Source organism: Centropristis striata, chromosome 6 (genome assembly GCF_030273125.1).
Source record: "Centropristis striata isolate RG_2023a ecotype Rhode Island chromosome 6, C.striata_1.0, whole genome shotgun sequence".
In the NCBI taxonomy this organism is placed as follows: domain Eukaryota; kingdom Metazoa; phylum Chordata; class Actinopteri; order Perciformes; family Serranidae; genus Centropristis; species Centropristis striata.
Genome location: NC_081522.1, coordinates 37438186 through 37463873, shown reverse-complemented (window position 1 = coordinate 37463873; position 25688 = coordinate 37438186). Strand labels below are relative to the sequence as shown.

At 37.6% G+C, this 25688-nt stretch overlaps 1 protein-coding gene across 1 annotated transcript in view; it reads left to right on the top strand.

Annotated features, from left to right (window-relative positions):
• Positions 1 to 25688, top strand: part of lrrk2 (leucine-rich repeat kinase 2) — a 79129-nt gene that overhangs the window by 15860 nt on the left and 37581 nt on the right. The window contains exons 5-19 of the mRNA XM_059335371.1: positions 2870 to 3004; positions 5461 to 5595; positions 9927 to 10058; positions 11104 to 11223; positions 13639 to 13799; positions 13893 to 13972; positions 14067 to 14173; positions 15208 to 15337; positions 16097 to 16221; positions 17642 to 17769; positions 20584 to 20728; positions 21106 to 21245; positions 22041 to 22181; positions 23452 to 23622; positions 24644 to 24908. Coding sequence (XP_059191354.1) covers positions 2870 to 3004; positions 5461 to 5595; positions 9927 to 10058; positions 11104 to 11223; positions 13639 to 13799; positions 13893 to 13972; positions 14067 to 14173; positions 15208 to 15337; positions 16097 to 16221; positions 17642 to 17769; positions 20584 to 20728; positions 21106 to 21245; positions 22041 to 22181; positions 23452 to 23622; positions 24644 to 24908 — 2115 coding nt within the window. The remainder of the gene's footprint in view (positions 1 to 2869; positions 3005 to 5460; positions 5596 to 9926; positions 10059 to 11103; positions 11224 to 13638; positions 13800 to 13892; positions 13973 to 14066; positions 14174 to 15207; positions 15338 to 16096; positions 16222 to 17641; positions 17770 to 20583; positions 20729 to 21105; positions 21246 to 22040; positions 22182 to 23451; positions 23623 to 24643; positions 24909 to 25688) is intronic.

The following is a 25688-nucleotide window of genomic DNA, read 5'->3' as shown; positions in this document are numbered from 1 at the left end:
TCTCCGTTTTGAAATTTTTGATTTCTTTAACGATGTCTTTCAGACCTGCACGTAGCATTTCAACAGTTTCGGTCTCCATGCTTTCATCTTCTTCCCCCGTGTCCGACACGTCTCCTCCGTCGTCGGTCAATTCGGGTTGTTTAGCTGGGTTTTTGGTACCTTTTCGTCTTCTTGACCTTCCTCCCCTTTCCATATTCAGAACCAAATGTTAAAACACGTTTTAATAGCCGAGTTCGGGGCTTTTTCTCGAGTTTCGATCGGGAGCTAACTGTCTATGCTGCCATCCTGAGCTGGGTCCCACGTGACCTCTAAACACTTTATTTTAAATGACACATGGAGAATAAAGAGATTCTGACACAAATATCAACATTTAACACAAGTTTTTGGTCACTTTTTATAATAAAAACCTTCATAACTAATGATCCGTTCAAGGGCTGTTGGAAAGTTCAAATTCTTTTGTAGAAATCACAAGTTTGGGGTTCAGAAGGTTAACAGCCTGTTTCCTGTGACTTGTATCTAAAGCCGAGCTTAAACAGAGCAAAGCCAGAGATCAATTCAAAAGGAAACTTTAAAGTAAATGAACGACGAAGCCTTGAAGAAGAAGAGAAGAAGTTAAGTCAATTAAACATCAAAACCTGCAGAGCACATGTAATTATCTGGCTGTAATATCAATCACAGAAGGCTTTTTATATCCCCAGCGTGATGATTCCTCTTTCAAAGGCTCCATAAATTAACTTTTTGTAGTTTATTTTAAGACTTCTGCCTTAATACGCCATAATAATCCTGGTATTTTACAGCTTGCAGTTGTTTATCAGTTTTCACATCATTTATTTCCAAATCTGTCCAGTTTCTAGAAACTTGTTTTTCTTGTTAGTTATCAAATCACTAGAGAGGCTAAACCACAAAACAAGTTGAGGATTCAAATACGTCATCAGTTAAAGTTTTGTGATTGGTTTGTTCGCTCCACAGCACATAGTCTGTAAAACTGGGTTACTTTTCTGTTTTCTGCTGCACTGCCAGGGAGAATAATTGTGTGTCTTTTTTAATAATTTAGTGTCTTTTTAAAAAATAATTTAGTGTCTTTTTTGGTAATTTTGTGTCTTTTTTAAATAATTTAGTGTCTTTTTTGGTCATTTTGTGTCTTTTTTTAATAGTTTTGTGTCTTTTTTTGGTGATTCTGTGTCTTTTTTGGTCATTTTGTGTCTTTTTTTAATAGTTTTGTGTCTTTTTTTGGTGATTCTGTGTCTTTTTTGGTCATTTTGTGTATTTTTTTAATAGTTTTGTCTCTTTTTTTGGTGATTCTGTGTCTTTTTTGGTCATTTTGTGTCTTTTTTTAATAGTTTTGTGTCTTTTTTTGGTGATTCTGTGTCTTTTTTGGTCATTTTGTGTCTTTTTTTTAATAGTTTTGTGTCTTTTTTTGGTGATTCTGTGTTTTTTTTGGTCATTTTGTGTCTTTTTAAGTAATTTTGTGTCTTTTTTTTGGTCGTTTTGATACTGGCCAGGTAATTAGCTGAAGACTTCTGCCTTAATACGCCATAATAATCCTGGTATTTTACAGCTTGCAGTTGTTTATCAGTTTTCACGTCACTTATTTCCAAATCTGTCCAGTTTCTAGAAACTTGTTTTGCTTGTTAGTTATCAAACCACAAAACAAGTTGAGGATTCAAATACGTCATCAGTTACAGTTTTGTGATTGGTTTCTTCGCTCCACAGCACATAGTCTGTAAACTGAATTACTTTTCTGTTTTCTGCTGCACTGCCAGGGAGAATAATCAAGCAAGACAAAAGTTTTCTGCTTCTGACTCTGAGGGACTCTCTCTAGGAACATTTCTCATGAAAGTATTCACATAATCCCAAGAAGAAAAGCTAATATTTGCAATTGTTTATGAGATTTTCACTTCTTACGATGAAATATTTTGAAGCTTAAAGTCCAGAGAAGATTTTAAAGTTAACACACAGGTGACAGAATGCATCATTGATTCACTTGAAGGTTCTCAGGTCTAATTAAACAAATCTATTTAGTGAATATTTGTCAGAATCAATCATGTCACAGTGTCTCTTGGGAGCAGAATTTAATGTTTTTAACAGGATCTGGTTAGTGCAAACACTTTATTTTAAATGACACATTGACTTTTTTGGTAATTTTGTGTCTTTTTTAAATAATTTTGTGTCCTTTTTTTTAGTAATTTGCGGTCATTTTGTGTGTTTTTTAATAATTTTGTGTCTTTTTTTGGTCATTTTGTTTCTTTTTTAAGTAATTTAGTTTTTTCTGTCATTTTGTGTCTTTTTTGGTCATTTTGTGTCCTTTTTTAATAATTGTGTGTCTTATTTAATAATTGTGTGTCTTTTTTAAAATAATTTTGTGTCTTTTTTTAATATTTCTGTGTCTTTTTAAAAATAATTTTGTGTCTTTTTTTTATAATTCTGTGTCTTTTTTTGGTCATTTTGTTTATTTTTTAAGTAATTTAGTTTTTCTCTGTCATTTTGTGTCTTTTTTGGTCATTTTGTGTCTTTTTTTAAATAATTTTGTGTCTTTTTTGGTGATTCTGTGTATTTTTTGGTCATTTTGTGTCTTTTTTTAGTCATTTTATCAACATATATTATATATTATAATATCAACATTTTAAGCTTTGTTTTGGTCACTTTTTCTAATGGAAACTTCTGTAACCGATGATCCGTTCAAGGTCCATTGGAAAGTTCAGAATTATTTTATAATGACAGCTTTTACAGTTTCTTTTTGCAATAAACAGTGTATTTTGCCGACCTTTTAAAGAAAACAAAGGCATTGCTTCAGTTTCTTCACGTACTCTTGCTCCCATTAAGGCATCAGACTCATTATTTTATGTCTGTTTAATGAACGATGCTGCAGACATGATTCACCTGCTGGTGCTGGAGGAGGAGGACGACGTGTTCGGTCTGGTGGTGCAGGCCATGAAGGCGTTTCCTTCCAGTGAGGAGGTCCAGCTGCAGGGCTGTGGAGCTCTGCAGCTCCTCCTGGAGAAAGGTGAGCACAAACACAAACACTTTAACCTCCTTTATTCTAGTGTGAGTCTTAACATTCCTATAGCAGTGTTATTAAGATGTTTCAGGTTATTTTGCATGTATTAGAACAGTGAAAACAGTGTAAATATATATATTTTAATAGCCTCCAGTCTATAGCTGTGTGTGTTTGGGGTCATTGAGGCTTTACGCTCATTGGGCCTCATTCATGAAACGTGAGCAGAACGAATTTGTGTGTAAACCGTTCGCAGACGGAAATTTACGTGCATCTCCGCATTCATCAATATTTTAGTAGCTCCGATCTTTTCGTAGCTACTAACAAAATCTACACATGCTGCTGACCACACGTAGTGCTTGTGTAAATTTAAGAACGCATATAAATAATGCTCGTCACTGTTGGAAATTACAATTTTAATTCATAATGCGTTCTGTTATGTACACAATACGCAGATGCCTTTGAAACATGTGATATAAACATGACAAACGATTAAAAATATAACATATTTAGTTAAATTAGTTGGCAATTGGCGGGATTAAGATTCAGATTAAACTCATAATTGTGAATTATCTATGTAAATTGACGCATCCTGCCTGCAGTTCTCAGAGGTATCATTAAATTAATGCCAGAGTATATCCAATTTCCATATGGCGCACAACGGCAGACAGAAGTAATGCAGGGGTTCAGTGCAGTTGCAAACATGCCAGGTGTTATCGGTGCCATAGACTGCACACACGTACGCATCAAGGCTCCATCCGGTGATGCATTTGCTTACATTAACCGGAAAAACTTTCATTCCGTGAATGTGCAACTGATCTGTGACGCAAAGTGTGTGTTGTTAAACGTTGTGGCACGGTGGCCCGGTGGGACGCATGACGCATTCATCCTGCGTAATTGCGCAGTTGGCACGCGTTTGGAGGATGGAGCTGTGAGAGACGGCTGGCTCATTGGGAAGAATATAGCCTGCATAATCACATGTGTGTGTTATATATGGACTTACCTTTCTATATCCATAGGGGATAGGGGTTACCCACTGACGCCGTGGCTTATGACCCCACTGGCCAGCCCGCAGACACCACAGGAGCATACAATGAGGCGCACGCGGCTACTCGGGCCGTTGTAGAGCGCACCAACGGGGTATTTGGACTCTGAGCGTCCTCCTCCTGTGGCAGATGTACTTTTTTTGTGTGCGCTAATGCGTTTCTTTGCGTCAAGTTTAATGTCAAACCATTTACGTTTAACCTCGGACGTAGTTCTTTGCACTACAGAAACCACATTTACTGCGTCCGCCACCTCCCTCCACGCTTTCGCTTTGCCTGTCCCTGTCACACCACTACTAACAGATGAAAATAAAAAAATTTTTTTGGACTCCACTTCTCCCAAAATAACTTCAATCTCCGCTTCGGAAAAATTCTTTTTTCTTTCTCGTTCTTTTTTTCTTTGTGCCATGACTGACAGGTTGACAGGATGCCTCTACACACCTCCTTATATGGTGGTCATTAGCAATTCATGGGCGGGGTTCATGCTAATTGCTGATTATCGGGAGCGCGCTGCCACCTTACGATGGATTGGCATTCATGATCATACACACGTGTTTACGATCAGATCTGAGTTTCCCGCGGCGTTCATGAATCCGGAGTAGGTTTTTAGTAGCGTAGGCTTTTATGTGCAAATCTACGCACAAATCTACTAACGTTTCATGAATGAGGCCCATTATGTGGAGCAAAGATTTGCTGTTATTTGGGGTTTTTTTCCACCAAACTTCAGCCTGGAGGTGTTTCCAGAGAACTGCTGATGCTGTTAATAAATAAAGAGTTTATCTATGGTTAATCATTTTGCCATTTTTGGATATTTTGTCAGATTCAGCTCCACGTAAACAGATTTGACTCAGCTTTCACTCATCCAGCTGTACTCTGTCAACTTTAGCAAACATGCAAACATTTGAATTTCAACCTTAAATCAACATTATTTATATAGAACCATGATTCCGATGAGGATGAGCAAAGAAAGTATATTTTGTGCTGCATCTGATTAAATATATACTCTGATTTAATAAAATTAAGAAGATGAAAAGGATACATTTACGAATCAGGGCAACCACAACAACATACCAAGCACTAGAAGAGTGCTTTATTTACATTTATGAACAATTTTCTGTTAAAATTCTGCAGCTGACTCACTTTCTTTTGCTCTTTTTCATTCACTTTCCTTTTGTTTTGCTTCTTTTTTTGGATTTCTACAGTCAGGGCTAATGTGGGGAATTAAGTCATTTATTTATAACCATGAAAAACATAAATAAGTGGCATTTTTCTATTCCTCTGCTTTTTTTTTTACAGCATAAAGCTTAAACAGCAGCATCAACGAGCAAAAACAAAACATGATTCCACCATCACTCGTCTATAGGAAACCCTGCTTTTTTCCATTTCCCTGCAGCTGAATCTCTTTCCTGTGTGTGTTTTCAGTGACTGACGACCACCTGGTGGAGTTTGTGGAGAACCAGGACCACCTGGTGGTTCTGGCGGCTCTGCAGACGTTCCCCGACAGCCCCGAGCTGCTGCTGCAGGCCATGAAGGTGCTGCTCCCTCTGGCTCGCCCCGGTAAGATCTCACCACCCGCCGACAAAGACAAAAAGAGGCTGAGAAGTAAAAGGGAGCAAAGATTTGGTGTCATCCAGGGGTCTCAAACTCTAATTACCCGGGGGGCCAATGGAGGCTGTATCAGAATGACCAAAAAACGACACAAAATTACTAAAAAAAGACACAAAATGACAGAAAAAAGACACAAAATTAACAAAAAAGAAAAAATTACAAAAAAAGACACAAAATGACTGAAAATACTAAATTACTTAAAAAAGACACAAAATGACAAAAAGACACAAAATGACCAAAAAATACACAGAATTACCAAAAGAGACACAAAATTATTTAAAAAAAAGAAACAAAATTACCAAAAAAGACACACAATTATTTAAAAAAAGACACAAAATGAACAAAAAAGACAAAATTACAAAAAGACACAAAATGACCAAAAAATACACAAAATTGCTAAAAAAAAAAAGACACAAAATGACAGAAAAAAAATAAATTACTTAAAAAAAAGAAACAAAATGATCAAAACAATACACAAAATTAATAAAAAAGACACAAAATGAACAAAAAAGACAAAATTACAAAAAAGACACAAAATGACCAAAACATTACACAAAATTACTAAAAAAAGACACAAAATGACCAAAAAAGACACAGAATTACCAAAAAAAGACACAAAATTATTTAAAAAAGACACAATGACAGAAAAAAACTAGATTACTTAAAAAAAAGAAACAAAATGAACAAAAAAGACAAAATTACAAAAAAGACACAAAATGACAGAAAAAAACTAAATTACTTAAAAAAGACACAAAATGACCAAAACGACACAAAATGACTGAAAAAGACAAAATTACCAAAAAAAGACACAATATTACCAAAAAAGTAATTAAAGGGACCTTCCACACACAACACGGTAAAGTGCCATTCATATAAAACTCACATTAAACTTTCATATCAAGGTGGGGGCCACAAAATATCGTCACGAGGGCCGCAATTGGCCCGCGGGCCGCGAGTTTGAGACCCATTCTGTAATCTCTTACGTGGAGAAGTTTAGGAATGTGGCCTGCACTCTGTCGAGGAATGTGTCCCACCACAAACTAAACATGAACTCTTTTCTCTCTTTATTTCTCTCTGTCTATTTTCAGTTTGAGCCGAGACTAAAATGTCACTTTAACACTTTTTAAACCTAATCAGGTAAAACCTCAAACAGCAGCTGTTGCATCAGAGCGGCTCTGTTTGTTGAAACTATTAAAATCTTTGTGGAAACTCCCTCCTGCTGAGGAACACATATTTATCTGGGATCCAGATACACATCTATGTCATGCATAATTGGGTTTTATAGCTTTTAACATTTCCATGAAAAATAAATTTTCAGTTTTTCTGGAACAGCAAACACAACAACAACAACACGATTATCAAATACAATAAGGCTCCGTGTTATAACAGTTAAATTTTTCTGACTCATCGGAAAATGAAGAAAATAAACGTTTGATAAGCTGTTATAGCATCAGTTAAAAGGGAAGGACAGATTTTAGGCATTTTATGCACATTTTGTTATGTATTTCCCCACAAAAAACTTTATTTCAGTGTCATTTACACACTTTCACAGCATGTAACAAAAGGATAATAACATGAAACACTTTATTAAATATAGCTCACAGTATTAAATGAAACATATAAAGAAATGGCAACAATTTAACTGGACCAGATTGAAATGTTTTTTTAATAATAATAATAATAATAATAATAATAAGAAGAAGAAGAAGAAATAATAACAAATTGGATTTATGTAGCATTTAATATAGCATGACTTAAAGGGCCAGGACACATTTTAGGCATTTTCTGCACATTTTGTGATTTATTTCCCCACAAAAAACTTTATTTAAGTGTCATTTACACACTTTCACTGCAAGTCAAAAAATGATATCAGCATGAAACATGTGCCATTGAATAAAGCTCACAGTATTAAATAAAATATATAAACATATTAAAAAACGATGCTCCACACATCACTAATGGGGAGGAAAATAATCTCAGAAGAGACTGAGTGAAGATGTGAGGATGGGCTCAAAAGTGCATAAAATAAAGATTATAATTAAAATCCAACATACAAACTAGGGTTGTCACGATACTAAAATTTTCAACTCGATACCGATACTCAGAAAAATATTCGATACTCGATACAATTTTGGATACCACCAGGATAAAAACAAAGACCCCAAAATTTAACAGAAATATTTTTATTAACAAGAAAAATGCAACATGTAAAAATGAACAGAACCACAGGTTAAATATTTATAATAAAAACAGTTGTGCAAAAAGAAATTGCAACTATGATAACAAGCTTCAGGTCTGAGGTAGTGCAAAAAATAAATAAATACAATAAACAATAACAATTAGAACAATATTTTGAGGTCGTATGCTGTGCACAATATTAGGAAAGCTTGATAAGTCGACTTTTCTCTGCTTCATTCTGGGACTTCACGAGAGAAAATTACACTTTTCAGTCTCCAACATTCATGTAAACTTATTAATTCTATGCTGATACTGTATACTGACACTGTGTCAATTATTGGAATATGGGCGTACTACGTGCCTGATTTATTTATTTACGTTGTTTATAATCATTAACATGACGTCAGCCTTTAACTGCTAGCTGCGGCTAACGGCTAATAATAACACGGCTACGATAACATCAGTAATAGGTCAGTTTGAAACAAAAGGTCGGGGGGGTATTGATACTTTTGAAAATGAGTATTGTAGCCGTATACAACGTTTAAGTATCAATACTTTTTTGAGTATTAATACTTTTGACAACCCTAATACAAAGTATAAAAGAAGATAAATTAAGATATTCCTTTATTAGTTCCATAACGGGGAAATTTCCAGAATGTAAGAAATGATATGAACAACAAGGAAATCATCATCCATCCAGATGTTTCACTGATGCCAGTTTGGTAAATTTGCCTCGAGCCCATCAGTGTTATTTATTTATTTATTTATTTATTTATTTATTAATTATATGATCATCTTTCTGTCCCAGCCGACATCACGCCACCTATTATCTCTGTGAGACTCCAAACAGGACAAATATAGCAGATGACATATTGCCTCTATTTCAGATGTTTCTCTGCACTGCATTTCTAATTATCTGCATTATTTCCCCATGAAAAGTGAAGCTGGAGATGAAAAAAAAAGTAGAAAAGTGGACAAAGTCTCAGTCATGAACATGTTTTCCACTTTAATGTGTGTGATGTTTGATTTCTCGCGGTCGCGGGGGGATTCCAGGAGTCACCGCTCTCTCTCACTTTCTTATCTGCACTGCAAAAAATGTGTCTAAAAACAAGATAAAACAGTAAATCTGAGGGAAATGATCTTGCTGCATGGACAGATAATTTACCTTGACAAGAGTTCTTCAATTATGTGCAACTAGTACTCTAGGAGTCTTCGGCTATTTTGTCCATTTTTTAATCCAAAATGTCTTTTTTGGTCATTTTGTGCCTGTTGTTGTGTCTTTTTTTGGTCATTCTGTGTCTTTTTTTGTCATTTTATGACTTTATTTTTAGTCATTTTGTGTATTTTTTTAGTCTTTGTGTCTTTTTTTGGTCATTTTGTGTCTTTTTATTGGTCATTTTTTGTCTTTTTTTTGTCATTTTGTGTATTTTTTTTGTCATTTTGTGTCCTTTTTTGGTCATTTTGTGGTCATTTTTTTTAGTCCTTTAGTCCAACATAAAATGTGATTTTGAATCTTTTTTTTTTTTTCTTTCAAAACACTATCATGCTCAATAAAGCTCATTTTAAATGTTGCAAATGTGAACAAAGGTGTCAAATCTAACATATAAGAGGGTTCCATCCAGTTCTATCATTTTATACTAAATCTATTTGAGCTTGTCTCCAGTTTTACTTGGTATATCATCATCAAACTGAAACTGGCCTCATGGAGTTTACAGCCAGAACTTTAGAGGTAAATTTACAGTAGGGCTCCACGCTGCTTTGTTTTCTAGTCTGGATGGAGTCAACAAGTCTGGATTATTTGGAGCTTTTGGAGACTCCAGAGGGTTAATAATCTTAATTTAAGAAATCGTGTCAAGTGGAATTATCTGTCCATGCAGCAAACTAATTTCCCTCAGAATTAGTGTTTTTATCTTGTTTTTATACACCTCTTTTTTGCAGTGTGTCTTGTTATCTATTGTGGATTTGCTTACATCATTATTTTTTGCTTTAACAGTCTAAAATAGAGCCATAAACATACATTTTATAACATGAATGTTGTCATTTGAAATGCAGAAACAGAGACGGTGTCGTTGTTTTTGAGTTTTTGATCTTTTCTCCTGCAGGCAGTAACGTGGAGATGTTGATGTCTGGAGGCGCTCGCTGTTACAGCGTCGTCATCGGCGCCATGGACGCCTTCCCCGAGGAGGAGGAGCTGCAGGAGACGGCCTGCCGCCTCTTCAGGAGGTTCACCTCAGGTCAGAGCCACAAACCGCCAAAATGAGCCAGGTTTTAACAACAGATGCTACTATTTAAGTGTCATTTCAATTTTGATTAATCAGAATTTCATCAAACTCACAATAAGGACTAATGCATGTCCAAAATGTGTGAGGTGCAATGTTTGTTAAAGGTTAAAGAAATATGTGTTTAAATACCTTATGAATGAAGTGTTGTTGTGCTGCAGAGATCCCAGTTAAATCTTAAGAGAAAATCTTTGTTTGGTGGCAAAAACATCCTGATCATTCAAATATATACAGTATGTTTCATGCAAATGAGAATAATGATGCAAAAATAATAATTCCTTCCCATATTGGGAATCATATCTCTGCTGCAGTATGAGCCAAAAATAATCACAATTAGACATTTTTTCCAGATGCTAAACCTTTATTTAGTTTCCCCTCCCTCCCTTTTCTTTTTTTTGTCATCATTCTGTCACAACATATGTAGGTTTATATATATATAATTTTTTTTTTTTTGTCATTTTGTGTGTTTTTTGGTAATTTTGTGTCTTTTTTAAATAATTTTGTGTCTTTTTTTAAATCATTTTGAGTCTTTTTTTTGTCAGTTTGTGTCTTTTTGGTAATTTTGTGTCTTTTTTAAAATAATTTTGTGTCTTTTTTTGGTAAATTTGTGTCTTTTTGTGTCTTTTTTGAGTAATTTTGTGTCTTTTTTTGGTAATTTTGTGTCTTTTTAAAGTAATTTCATTTTTTTCTGTCATTTTGTGTCTTTTTTTTTTGTAATTTTATGTCTTTTTGGTCATTTTGATACTGCCTCCAGCGGCCCCCAGGTAATTTGAGTTTAAGCCTCCTGTTACAAAGGAACTAATGTAAAACGTGTCTCAGTCAACACTTAAAATCTCAGATTCTCTGTCAATGAATAACTTTGCAGTATCTCGTCCCTTGTTGACACTCTCTGATAAGAGTGTTTGCAGAATAATTGAACGCTGACTATCAGCTCAGCTGTGTTTGAATTGATTCATCCTGATGATATAATGTGTTTAAATGAGTTCTTGTCGTCTTGCAGAGAGTTACTACAACATCCTGGTGCTGAACGGCGTGCAGCGCGTGGCGGTGAGAGCCTGTCAGACGTTCCCCGACAACGCGGCGCTGCAGGCCGCCGCCCTCTCCTGCCTGGCTGACCTCAGTGAGAACTCACACACACACACAATACTATATTTATCTCATTTATTTATAGTCACACAGAAGGATTAGAGACAGAGACGACAGAACAAAGACTTCACAGCAGAGTTACACAACTGAAGATAATTCTATAAAAACAGCTCATTGTCTGTGTTCTGACTCTCTGCATTGATTTTCTCCAGTCAAGGTGCTAAAAATAGAAATTAATTGGGTGAAGTACAGGACAGTTGTTGAGTTAGCACGTTCTCCCTGTGCAGCCAGATGTTTACACTCTTTACACTTTATTAGATATATGATTTTTTTTTTAAACATATGTTTATTGCACATTTTGTTAATAAATTAATAAATGCATATATCTATATGTATGTACACACACACACACACAGATGCATATACATGTCTGTAAAGCTCTAAATGTGAGACAAGACATCCCTGTTAACCATTGCAAAGCAGTACAAGGTTTATCTCTTTTCCATGAGCAGGCTGTACATCTTTTAGCTTCCATTTTTGGAGGTCACAAAGTTGTCCGGGTAAATATTCAGTAAACATAACTTTGGTTTGAGAGGTACGTCTTTTTCAAAGGTTTGACTGGCCAGGTTCAACACTTTTTCCCAAAAAGAGAGTATAAGAGGGATTCCCACATGCAATGAAATAAAGAACCTTTTTGTTGCTTACATTTAATGCAAGTCTCTGGGATATTTGGGTTAAAAAGGTGCAGCTTACTTATACTGTCTGCTTATCCATTTGTATTGTAGTAATAGATCAGGGGTCTCAAACTCAAATTACCTGGAGGCAGTATCAAAATGACCAAAAAAAGACACAAAATTACTAAAATAGGATAGCCTGGCTAACACCAGACCAAATCTCATTGGAGATTAGGTCTGGACACCTTCAATGCATTTCTCCGTAGAGGAGGTGTGGTTTACGATCCTCCGGAGCCGTTTATTGGGCGCTTAGAATGTCTATCAAAGCGTCTGTAGGTAGCTCTTAGCCAATCAGATCAGTTATACCAGATGACGTAGTAGAGCAACAGAGATGGATGTTTGTTGTGTGTGTGTCTGTGAGAGAGTGTTGCTGCTGCTTTGCTTCTCCAGTTCTCGCTTTCTGCAAGATTATTTATTTTCACGCTTTATTCCCCCTCATGTCATTCAGCCACACACATCCACTGATTTTATGGGCAACAAACAAGCTGCTGCGGGTCTCTGGGGGCTCCGCTGTCCCCCGATTCGGAGCGAGATCACCGGCGGTGACCGGCGGTCTCACCGGCTCGGCGCAACGAGCCGCAGAAACCGCCCGTGCGGCGCTAATAGCCCCACTACCGGTGATCTGGCTCCGAGCCGGGGGACAGCGGAGCTGCCGAGAGACCTTTCGCCTTTCAACTTTCACTCTAAACTATTTAAAACACCATCTACAGCTAAAGAGAGTTTCGCGTCTGCAGCAGCCATGTTGGATCCGGAAAGCTTCCAAGTGCCGAGTAGTACGCGTCATCGTCTCACCGTCCCTCCCCGCTCTGTGATTGGATCCCTAAAACAGGGCTAGCGAAATCGCCTAGTTGCCAGACTGCCTGGAGGTTCGAAATCAAATTCGAGCGCGCAAGGCAGTCTGGGTATACCCAGGCTAAAAATAGGACACAAAATTATTTAAAAAAGACACAAAATTACAAAAGAAGACACAACATGACTGAAAAAACACTAAATTACTTTAAAAAAGACACAAAATGACAAAAAAGTCACAAAATTACCAAAAGAGACACAAAATTATTTTAAGAAGACACAAAATTACAAAAAAAGACACAACATGACTGAAAAAACACTAAATTACTTTTAAAAAGACACAAAATTACAAAAAGTCACACAATTACCAAAAAAAACCCACAAAATTATTTAAAAAAAGACACAAAATGACAGAAAAAAATTCAATTACTTAAAGAAGAAACAAAATTACCAAAAAGACACAGAGTGACTGAAAAAACACTAAATTACTTAAAAAAGACACAAAATGACAAAAAAGTCACAAAATTACCAAAAAAGACACAAAATGATTTAAAAAAAGACACAAAATGACAGAAAAAATTAAATTACTTAAAGAAGAAACAAAATCACCAAAAAGACACAGAATTATTTTAAAAAGACACAAAATTATTTAAAAAAGACACAAAATTATTTTAAAAAGACACAAAATTATTTTAAAAAGACACAAAATTACAAAAAAAGGAATTAAAGGGACCTTCCACACACAACACCATTCATATAAAACTCACATTAAATTTTCATATCAAGGTGGAGGCCACAAAATGTCATCATGAGGGCCGCAATTGGCCCGCGGGCCGCCAGTTTAAGACCCATGCTTTAGATATATGATTAGATATAATATGATCTTGTACGGTACAATAATGCCTCCTCACTGTCTCCGTCTGCAGCTGCCACCATCGTGCAGAACAAAGCGGTGGCGGAGCAGGCTCTGGAGGACGGGGAGGAGGAGGAGAACCGGGGCAGGGAGCAGGTGGAGGACATGGGTCTGGGCTGGATGGAGGCCTGCTGCACGGCGCTGGAGCTCCACGCTGATGAGCCGGATGTTCAGGTACGCCCCACGCCCTTCTCTTGGATCTGCACACAATATTTAATATAGAATATGTTGTTTTAAAAAGCATGCAAACCCCTTGTGCTGCTGCAGGAAGCTGCCAGCTGGGCCATTCACAATCTGTTACTGCACGGAGCAGGAGTGAAGCATTCAGAGGAGCAGCAGGAGGAGAGGTACACGACTGCTACACATGTTTCATACAGGAAAGCATAACAGTGTTGTGCATTGATATTTAATGTTTTTAGTGATGTGTGTGTTTGTCTCCAGGACTCCTGTCCACAGACAGCTGATGGCCGCCCTGCTGCTCCACTCCTCCTCTCCCAGAGTGTTTCAAGCTGCTGCCAGCGCCATCGCCACGCTGCTCACACACAACAGTGAGTCTTCAACATGCACAACAAAGCCACTAAAATATAGATGGATATCTTTAGGGCTGCAGCTGATCATGTTTAGTCTGTGAAATGTCAAGAAAATGTCAAAAATGTCTCGTCTGGAAACCAGCTATTCATTTCTCCATAGAGGAGGCGTGGGTTACGATCCTCCAGAGCCGTTTATTGGGCGCTATGAATGTCTATCATAAGCGTCTGTAGGTAGCTCTTAGCCAATCGTATCAGTTATACCAGATGACGTATGTAGAGCGGCAGAAATTGATGTTTACATAGCCAGACTAGCCCATCTCTACTTTGAGACTGAAATGCTCAATTCTGCTTCTGCAACGTTTTTCTGCAGCATGTTCTGACTCTGGCTGCTCACAGTCTACCGGCAGTGTGTGTGTGTGTGTGTGTGTGTGTGTGTGTGTGTGTGTGTGTGTGTTGCTTGCTGTGTTGCTTCTCCAGTTCTCGCTTTCTGCAAGATTATTTATTGTCACGCCTTATGCCCCCTCATGTCATTCAGCCACACATCCACTGATTTTATGGTCAATAAACAAGCTGCTGCGGGTCTCTGGGCGGCTCTGCTGTCCCCCAGCTCGTAGCCAGATCACCGTGGTTACAGCAGCGAGCGGTAACGGGGCTAGTTGGTAGATTAGGCTTTTGGCCAAATCCTGTCGGAAGCAAGGCAAACATCCTTTTTGGTGGTGAAACAGGAGTGTAAAGTCAAACGTTTAAAATCAACTTTGGCTCTAAACTATCTAGAACACTGTCTACAGCTAGATCCAAAGAGAGCTTCGCGTCTGCTGCAGCCATGTTGGATCTGTAAGAAAACTACAAAACTACAAGCTTCCATCTGTCCAATAGTATCGTCTTGCCGTCCCTCCCCGCTCTGTGATTGGATCCCTAAAACAGGGCTAAGAAACGGCCGTAGATACCAGACTGTCTTCCAGTTTGAAATGAAATCGAGCTTGCAAGGCAGTATGGGTATACTCAGGCTAACCTGGTACAGTAAATGACTGTCTGCTCTGCTCTGTTTGCAGGTAAGATGCGTTCCCTGCTGCTGTCCAGTGGGCTCCATGTAAACCTGGTGGACATGATGAAGAGACACTCGACCTCGGCTGAAGTTTCCATCAGCGCCTGTAAACTGCTCAGCCTGCTCTTCCAGGGGAGGTGGGCTCAGTTTCCATCCTCCTTCTCAAAATCACATCAGTATAAAGAACAGAAAGGAAGTTAAGGGGAACAAACAAATCTGTGTATCATTCTTTCTTTTTCATTTTCAAATCTAATAATGAAAAATTGACTGGTTATTTTGTTATTTGTTTTTTATTATAAGCTATATATGAGCTGACATGATGGATAAGTACTTTACTGTCATTCTTTTTCACTTTTTTCCAGTATAAAACTCTTAACAGCAGAGAGGAGATGAAGTATTAACATTACCTGAACACACCATGTGAAATAATTAAATTGCGTCAAGCCGAAAATGTATTTGTTGCGTCGACGTGTGATTTTCACCAGATAAATATGGAAAGAAGATTAATTGCATAATATTCACAGAACTGTTCACTGTGGATTTTTTTTTTATAAAACGCATTTGGATATAGACTGTACAGTAAAATATTACATTACAAACTTCCGGGTCACGTAAACCCGACCAATTAAATATTAAAATCAAAGTCAGTCTTGGTGCCTGTTTTTCCATTTGGTATTTTTGATCTGAGCCTAACATTGAAATATGAAAAAACAAGCTTTTTTTTTCTTCGTTTTTTTGTGTTATAATAAAAAACGAATAACAAAATAACCAGTCAATTTTTCATTATTTGATTTTTGATTGCCAATTGAAAATGGAAAGAACGAATGATACACGGATTCAAACAAACACACTGAGACGTATTTAATTCAGTGAAACTTGTCTCTGTGTCTCTGCAGGACAGCCAGTCTGGACGAGCTGAACATGGCTCTGAGTCAGATCCTCAGCAGCATGAAGGTCCACAACTTCCAGCCCGAGGTGCAGCTGGAGGCTCTGCAGGCCAGCCTCGTCTTCCTCTGTCCAGGTAACACATGAGAGCTCCGTCTGTCGTGTTTATTAGCTGTTCAGAGACGCCCGGCCTCCTTAAACTGGGTTCTACGCTCTTCTTCTTGATTAGATTTTCAGCTGTGACCTGCAGCTCTGAAGCTTGCTTTGTTCATTTGTTTGTCAGTCTTTTTCCAAAATTTCCCCGATCTGTGGCAGCCAAATTTCGCCCCTAGGAGGCTGAAAATGAGCATGAGGTCAAGTGTGTGTGAGGTTGTGTGTGTGTTTGTGTTTGTGTGTGTGTGTGTGTGTGTGTGTGTTCTCTTTAAAGATTTTCACTGTTGCAGGATGTAATTATTTTTAATCAGGTTTTTAGTGATAAATAATAATAATAATATAAATAATAAGCCTAAAACATGCTTTGGTTTGTCACCATTAAAAAACAAAACACGGCAGAGTTTTAGCTGAGAGCAGACGTGAGATCTGTTCAAACCCTCCGCTCACGTCCAAATTGATAAATACCGAGCCTTGCGTGGAAATGATCGTACGCCCACTTTCTGTCGTATGCTCGTTTGATAAATGAGGGCCAATGTCTGCTGTGAAAGGGGTCTGTTGCTGCAGCATGTGTGCATCTCTCCACAGAGTTTAGAAAGAAGCAGGAGACTCATTTCTGAGCTACTTGCATCATCAACTCTGGAAAAAACATCGGGCCCTAATGCAAGAACATTTTTGTATTCCTACCTTAACTTTCTTTGAACTTTTCTAGCTCAAAATTTCTTACAAGTAAAGAGAAATACAATCCATTAGTGAAAACTGCACACTGAACACTTCTTTGTTTTTGTGTCTCAGAATAAAAAATCTAAATCTGATGAAATTGGTGAAACAGAAAGCTCTGCTCAATCATTCGTAACAGCAACTTTAGAATGAATATGTTCATACGATTGCTTCTTGCATGAGGCCCAATGTGTTTATATGATAATTATTTTTTACACTTTGCTCAATCAGGCAGGTGTGTAACTAGATTTACTCCCCCAATATGGCATTTTGCGTTCCCCAGGCGATCCTTATTACTGAGCCCTACATTAGACTTGGATTAAAGCAAAAGTCCAGCTGAACTCTCATGCTGCTCCTCAACAAAATGCAATCACAGTATCTGTTAGAATCTATTCTTTCTTTCAGTGTGTTGTGGAAATCTGCAACCCTCATGTGGCCCAAAAAATCTATTAATGCATCTGTAATAACGAGCATTAAATTGTAATTTATGCGATCAGTTGTGGACGTTCTGGGATCTCTTCAAACAGAACAAAGCGGCTAAAGTGGAGCAGCTTGTTTTGTCGAGTGTTCTCTCCCTCTGCTCGTAACACTCCTAATTAGATTAGTGACCCATAATGGAGTTGTTGTGTGTTTGTTTGTGTCCCTCTTTGTTTTCACTTGTTTCCTTGGTGTGTTTGAATCTCCAGATCGCAGTTTAAGGGAGCACGGCGTCTCGGTGGCGGATCCAGACATGGCCGACGTGTCGCTGAGGGTCCTGAAGAACCAGTGTGTGGTGGAAGGAGCTCACACTCTCTACCTGGAGGTTCTCAACAGGGTATGATACGGTAGAAACACATGCAAATACACAAAACACAAGCAAATTGAGGAAACATCTACATCAATTTGACAACACAAGCACAGGGGAGCTGGGAACATGGGACCCTTTGCCAGCAGCTTACTTTGCAGTTAATGTTTTTGCTTTTTAAATCTAGAATTACTCATGTTTGTATATTCCCACCCCTAAGCATATTGTCTTAGGGTTAGGGTTAGGTTATTTGCATAAACACGTCAAACAGCCCGTAGGCCTAAATAGGCCTATTTGCCATGGAATTTGGCAGTAATGGTGGAACGGGGAACATAGGACCCTTTTTGGGAAAAGCGGGAAAAAGGGTCCTATGTTCCCCAGTCTCATACAAAGAGGGGAACATAGACGCGCTCCCAAGCTCAGCATTTAGAAAACGTGCTGCAAAGACCACAACACAACAGACGCGTTTCCAGAGGACACTTAAAAGTGATGCACACGTCTGGACACGCTGGACACGCTTGTGATGTTATCATGTTATTTCAAGATAATGATAATTCCACGTTATAAAGTAATAATGCTCATAGTGGCCAATCGATAGCATGCTAACGTTGGCGGCCGATCATAGCGTGCTAACGTTAGCGCCGTTTGATAGCATGCTAAAGTTAGCGGCCGATCATAGCATGCTAACTTTAGCCGGCGATTGATAGCGTGCTAGCGTTAGCCGGCTAGCAAGACCAAGCAAGACCATGTCTGTGTTGTTGAGAGAGACCAACTCAAACATGTATCATTCATTTATTTGATTTGTTTAACTGCAATGTGATTGATACGGGCTAGTGAGCTACTGCTAGTGGGCTGACGCTATATATCACGTTATAACATGAAATATCATTATCTTGAAATAACTTAATATTACATGTGTGTCCAGACATGTGCATCACTTTTAAGTGTCCTCTGGAAACACTTCTGTTGTGTTGTGGTCTTTGCAGCGTGTTTTCTAAATGCTGCGTTTGTGATGTCAAATTGATAAAGATGTTTTCTCAATTTGCTTGTGTTTTGTGTATTTGCATTTGTTTTCTTAAGCTGCAGCGCTGTGAGCTCTCAGGGCCACCGTAGTATGAAAGGATCTCTATAATCCTGCATCTTCTTGCAGTCTTCCCACACTTTTTTGTCCTTGCATGATTCGTTCTGATAATAAAATGTCACAGATATCTAAAATGACAGAAGAGCAGAGCTTGAAAAACACCCTAATGTGATTTATTTTTGCACATAAAGAGCAACAGTGTACAGATCCTCAGCCGGCACATATAGTTCTCATTCATTACATAGATTAAACAACAGCTCGTCCATTCATTGTAGAAATTATACAGTAGGTTTGTGCTGCAACTGGAACGTCGGGAGGCTGTAATTACATTTCCAAAAAGAATTTACCAGTTGACTCTCTGCTACGAATGAATGAGTGAGGCTGTGGTTGTTTGGTCGTCCCCTGCCTGAGGGCAGGGCGGCAAACTCTGACAAAAAGCTTCTGGAGAGAGTAAAAGCATCACATGACAGGATGAGTCAGACACTAATAATAAACTATAACATCTACAAGCTTTCACAGCCATTTAAAGCGTTTGGTTCCAGAATAATAATACAATAACATCAAAGAAGATTATTTTTTGTGACCTAATTTTCTTTCTTTCTGTCACAAACAACAAAAGAATCAATACTCTTGTTAGTCACCAGGAATCTGTCTGTACCAAGCCAGTTTTTCTGCCGTTCTCTTTTCACAGTATATGCTCGACAAAAGGACACTTTTATAGACTGAATCCTAATTTTTCCCCCAAAGCGGTTAAGTGTTAAACACTGTATATAAAGTCAATTGCCACTTTATTAAGCACACCCACCAAATACTAATGTAGTCTTAGAAAACTATCTGCAAAAAAAAAAAGAAAAAGTTTGGTTGCAGCTTTTAAAAAAAGGTGTAAATCAACTTTATGGCCATGCATTATACTTGAAGGTTTCTAAAATTATGTCCACACCAAGGTTATTATAGTAAACTAAAACTAATGAAATAACGAAAACTAGAATTGAAAAACATTTTCGTTAACTGAAATAAAAATAAAATCAGATTTTTAAAAAAAAAGATAAAAGATAATTAACTGAAACTGTATTGTGTGGTTACAAAACTAACTAAAATTATAGTGAAAATGTCCTTCGTTTTCGTCTTTGTCAACTTGTAAACCTGATTTTGTGGTTGATATGAAATCTATTTCATCTATCTGGTTTTATGACTTCATAACCTTATTGGGGCTGAGATGGATCAGACAAAGGGAATAAAGGAAACATTTATTGTGACCTTATTGAATCTGGCACCCAACAAATACCCCATTACAAAAAACTAAAACTAACACTAAAACTAATAAAAACTAAACTAAAACTAAGCATTTTCCAAAAAATAAAAACTAATTAAAACTAGCAAACACTCTAAAAACTCATTAAAACTAACTGAATTTGAAAACAAAAATTGACAACAAAATTAAAACTAAAACTAATGAAAAATCCAAAACTATTATAACCTTGGTTTACACCATTAATATTCGTAATATAAAGGCAACATGTTGATATTAATCATGATTAATCAAGATATACAGTTCACAATTTACATGCTTCAGCATTTTCTTATACTGTTGTTTTTGTTAGCATGTATTAAGCTGCAGTACTATAGCAGGGATGTCTTTTATCAAGCTGCAAACACAGAACAAATATCTTTAACCTTGATGATAATCAGCTGTGTGTATGTGTGTCTGTGTGTGTCTGTGTGTGTCTGTGTGTGTGTGTGTGTGTGTGTGTGTGTGTGTGTAGTTCATCAGCAGCTCCACCATCCAGAAGTCTGGTCTGAAGGTGCTGTCTGCTCTGGCTGACTGCTCCGGTGCGGTGGACCTGCTCTGCCAGCAGGGGGCGATAGACACGGTGCTGCACACACTACAGATGTTCCCTCAGGACCGAGGTACACCATACACTTAATAAACCATAATAAATTAGGTTTTTTTTGTCAGTTTAAGCATTAAATTGGAGCAGAAATTTCAGCTAAACCTTGTCAGATTATTGATTTACAACCCAGATATTCAACAGGGCAAAATAGTGCTGCCTCTGCAATAATAGTATGGGGACCTATGACTAATAAAATGTGGTTTTATTAAAAGTAAGGTCCATAAAAGTAGCTTTGGAAGTACTGTAGTTGAAGTGAATGTGGAGATTGTTAATTAGATCCAGAGGAAGTTCCTAAAGAACAAAGAAATCTGTGTTTCTTTGACTAAAATTGTGCAAAAAACGATTAAAATATAAAAATGTCAGTGTTAAAGATGATTAATTGTGCATCTCCAGAGATACACTACTGGGGTCTCACCCTGCTCAGCTACCTCGTCTCCAAGAAGAAGCTGTCGAGGATGATCGTTCCTGTTCTGGCCTCCGTTGTGGTCGCATCTCTCGTCCAGTACAGAGAAGACTCAGAGATGCTCCTGAAGGTAAACCTCATGTTTAACATGCTGATGTTTAAATGTTAAATAAAGCTTAGTTTAAAGTTAAACCCTTAATAGGACACTCATTGAAATACTTGCAAATTCCAGATTTCAACCCTAGAGAATATTGGAGGATATTACATACAGCCAGAATGTGTAAAAAAAACTAAATATGGACCCGGGGGAGGGGGGTAATATTTTGAGAAAATAGTTTACCAGATTAAAGTGGCAAATCTACGAGAAAAAAATGCGCAGATTTATGAGATTTAAAGTGGTGAATCTGCGAGAATTTTTTTTCTTTTCACTTTTTTCTTGTAAATCTGCAACTTTTCCACGCAGATTTGCCACTTTAAATCTCTTAAATCTGCAACTTTTTTTCTTGTAGATTTGCCACTTTAATCTAGTAAATTTGCAACTTTTTTCTCAGATTTGTACTTTTATTTTTATTCACACTTGGCCCGAAGATGCCATGATAGTCAAGTTCTCCTTGTACAAGTCATTGAAGAATAATTACTGTTTCTTTCAGATTTTTTTCCTAAATTTTAAAATTTTACATTGGAGGTCCAGGTCAATAAAGTTAATATTATTATATTATTATCATACTGATTGGTCAGATGTCATGTTGTCACAGTCTGTGACGTAGCCTGATCTTTGCTGATTAGCTGGAAGAAATCCATGTGGTTCTACGACCAAACAGAGAGACATGGGGACCCAGTTTGATATCCACTGAAGTTACCAAATATAGTTCTTCGCCCGATAAAGGGTTAATAGAGCATGATGTGTTTGTGTGTGTGTTGTTAGTGTTTCCAGGTGGCTCTGAGGATGCTGGACGCCTGCTCCGGAGCAGCTGCTGAGCTGCAGAGAGAAGACTTTGACAGGCAGATCTTCCAATATCTCCGAGAGGAAACTCCTGACCAGAACAACAACGCTGTGAGTCTGATGGTAACTGACTGTGATCAGGGTTTACCAGTCAAGTTCAAGACAAACAAATAAAAACATCACAGCTTTTGATGAATATTTGCCTCTTAAACACACCACAACCTGCTACTGGGTTTGAAAGGCATGTTTTGTCTTTTAAAAAATGGCAGAATTTACACCATTTATTATGCCCCAAAACTGTAAAAACAGAAATTATGATTGGATTACCAAAGTTCCAACAGTTCTTTAAAAAGATATATAAAGTATGCTTCTGTCTGGGAAAAGATAAATGCATAAAAAACCCTCTAAACTCTAAAATAGTGCTATTCTTTCATAATTTCTTTATTTGACGTGGTTAATTAAACATTTCTAAATACAGGAAAGGGTTGGCTCCAGAGAATTTATTCCTGATAAGCAACATTTGGACCATCTCAGATTTACACCATTGTCTTGCACCTGTTTTGAAGATTTTTCAGGATGTGTGCACACTTCCTTTTGCCAAAAGTAAATCGTTTGCACTAACTAGATCTTGTAAAATACATAAAATTCTCCTCAGCAACACTGTGAAGCAATAAATGACTCCGCTGAGAACAACCGCCACGTGACAATATTCAGTGAAATTTTAAACTGAACTGCAGCCTGTTTACACAGAGCAGAGAGGAGAGGTTTAAGGTAAAAAATGTAAATATTTCAATATGTACAGGTGACAAAAGCGTGTCATAAACATGACATGGGATGTGTCATGAACATTAATGACACTTTGAAGTAACATTAATGCTCATGATACTTGTCATGTCATGTTTCTGACAGGCTTGTGTGACTCTTATGTAGACACCTTCAAAATAAAGTGTTACCATATCTTGCTTAAGTCACAAAGGCATGTTCAAAAAATTGCTAAGTCATTTATTTCTCTTAAGTTACATAATTTACACACAGTGTTATTACTATGCCAATGGCCATCCTTTGTTACATCCTTTTTGAGTGAAATGATCAATAAATGTCATATGTTACACTTTTGGTGAAGTTTTTTGTGTTTCCTGCAAAACTTGAAAAAATTAATTATGATATGATGTAAGTGCATGAGTCAGTCTCACACTGTGTATCAGCAGGCGGTCATGTTGTACTGTATGTTCCTGTTAACGCAGGACAAAGAAGCTGTGCAGGACATACCAGACATGCTTGAATAATGTCCAGATTAAGCATGTGGACCACTTGTCTTCCTTCACTATAATTTAATTAACAGACTTCTAGGAACAGGTCTAACTTCCTGTCTCCTCTCCCTTTGTGCTGTCAGCTGCACAGGTCCGTGTGTCTGGCTCTGTCCAAGATGCGGGGCGACGCCCAGCTGCACTACAGCATGCTGGAGAAGGCCTGCGAGGACGGAGACACCACGCTGGCCGAGTGTCTGATCGAGCTGGGCGCCGACATCAACGGGAAGACCAAAACAGAATCTCTCATCTACCAGGTCAGAGGTCACAGGTCAAATCAGGTCACGTTGAAGTTGATGAGGGAAGTTGTGTTTCCACTTCTGCTCTGTTCTTTAAACATATTATCTCAAGAAGAAAAAAGCCCAACAACTACAACTTTTATCTGCCCTTTATGCCATATAAAAGATTTTGTTCCAAAAGCAGTCATGGAAAAAAATATTAGACCAGCCTTTTTCTTCAATTTTTATTGGTTATTTTAATGCCTGTTACAACTATTTAAGAGCCATTTTCAATGGTTTTCTTGATAATGATTTTCATTATTATCAAGAAAACCATGGGAAATGTCAAGATATCAGTTCTTAAATTAAACTCTTATCAGCTATTTTTGTTGTTGTCATTATATTTGTCCAAACTAATGTACCTTTAGTTGTACCAGCCATTAAAATGAGCAAGAAGGTCTAATATTTTTCATGATTCTAACAAAAACATCCATAATTTTCTCCATTTTGTAATGTATAATATAAATGTTTGTGTTGTATGTTGGATTTGTTGAGGGAGGTTGTGTGTGGTTTTGTGTTTTTTTCTGCTCTTTATGAGACAAAATAGACCATTTTTTTAAACACTGATATCTCGTGATGGACAGAGTCCAGTGAGGTGAGAGTGGAGGCAGAAGCATGTCTATAGATAACATCAGCATAATCCAGAACTGATAAAAAGAGAGCCTGAATGATCCGTTTCCTACAGAACAGAGGGAAGTTTGTTTTGTTTCTGTATAAGTATCCGATTTTTTGTTTTATTTACTTGTAAGTATGTCAATATGAAATTTGAATGTGAGTTTATCTAAACAGAAGCCCAGATATTTGTATTGTGAAACCCTTTCAATGCTGTCACCTGTTAAAGTGGTAAAATGTAGACCATCTTCTGCAATATACAGAATTGTGTCATCTGCATAGAGATGGACGTTACAGTTTGTTATAGTGGATGTAATGTTGTTTATGAGAATAGTAAACTGGACAGGACCCAGTATTGAACCTTGTGGAACCTCTGTGTGTTCTCCAGGTGTGTGAGCGAGGCGGCCCTCTGGATCTGGTGGAGCTGCTGCTCAGCCGCGGCGCCCAGGAGCAACACCTCCGCAGAGCTCTGGCTGTGAGCGTGAAGCGCGGCGAGGGACCCACGGTCATCCAGCTGCTGGGCCGTCTGGGTCTGGACCTCAACAACAGCGCCCTCTGCCTCGGAGGCTTCAGGCTGGGCCGCCTGGACGCCGCCTGGCTCAGCCCCCTGCTGGCCGAGAGAGGCAGAGCACACAGCCTGCGTTACAACAACAGTGAGGAAGAGTTGATGTTGTTATATATATGTATCCTTTATTTAAACAGCTAATAGATTTGTAGATAAAAAGTGACATTTCAGCCACGGTATACAGAGTACAATGATGTGTGTGATTTCCAAAGCCGGTAATGAAACGCGGAGCACAATGCTGTCTAACTTCTTAAGACTCTGATTAGTTGCATTCATAAAAAGCAGATCACAGTAGTCCAATCGAGGCAAGAAAGTCGCATAAATCAAATATTTCCTTGACTGATAGGAGAAGCAAGATTTGTTTCTGAAAAAGAATCGTAATTTTAGTTTCAGTTTTGTCACAATGCTTTCAATATGGGGTTTAAATGACAGCTTCTGATCAATAGTGATCCCTAATTATTTAAAAGTCGTGACCCTTTCAATTTCATCACTTTGTATTTTCATGATCTTTGGCAAATTGGATGTCAAGTTTTTACCATTTGAGAAGATCAGAAAAGTTTTGATTTCTCCGCTTTCAATACCAACCTGAGTTGAGCTAGATTGGATTAAACCACATTAAAAGCAGATTGCTATGGTGGCCCTGAAGTGCAAATCACAACAACAAATCAAGAAACACAACAACAAAACAGAAAACACAACAACAAATCAAGAAACACAACAACAAAACAGAAAACACAACAACAAATCAAAAACACAACGGCAAATCAAAAAACACAATAGAAAATAAAAAACAACAACAAATCAGAAAACACAACAACAAATCAGAAAACACAACGACAAATCAGAAAACACAACGACAAATCAAAAA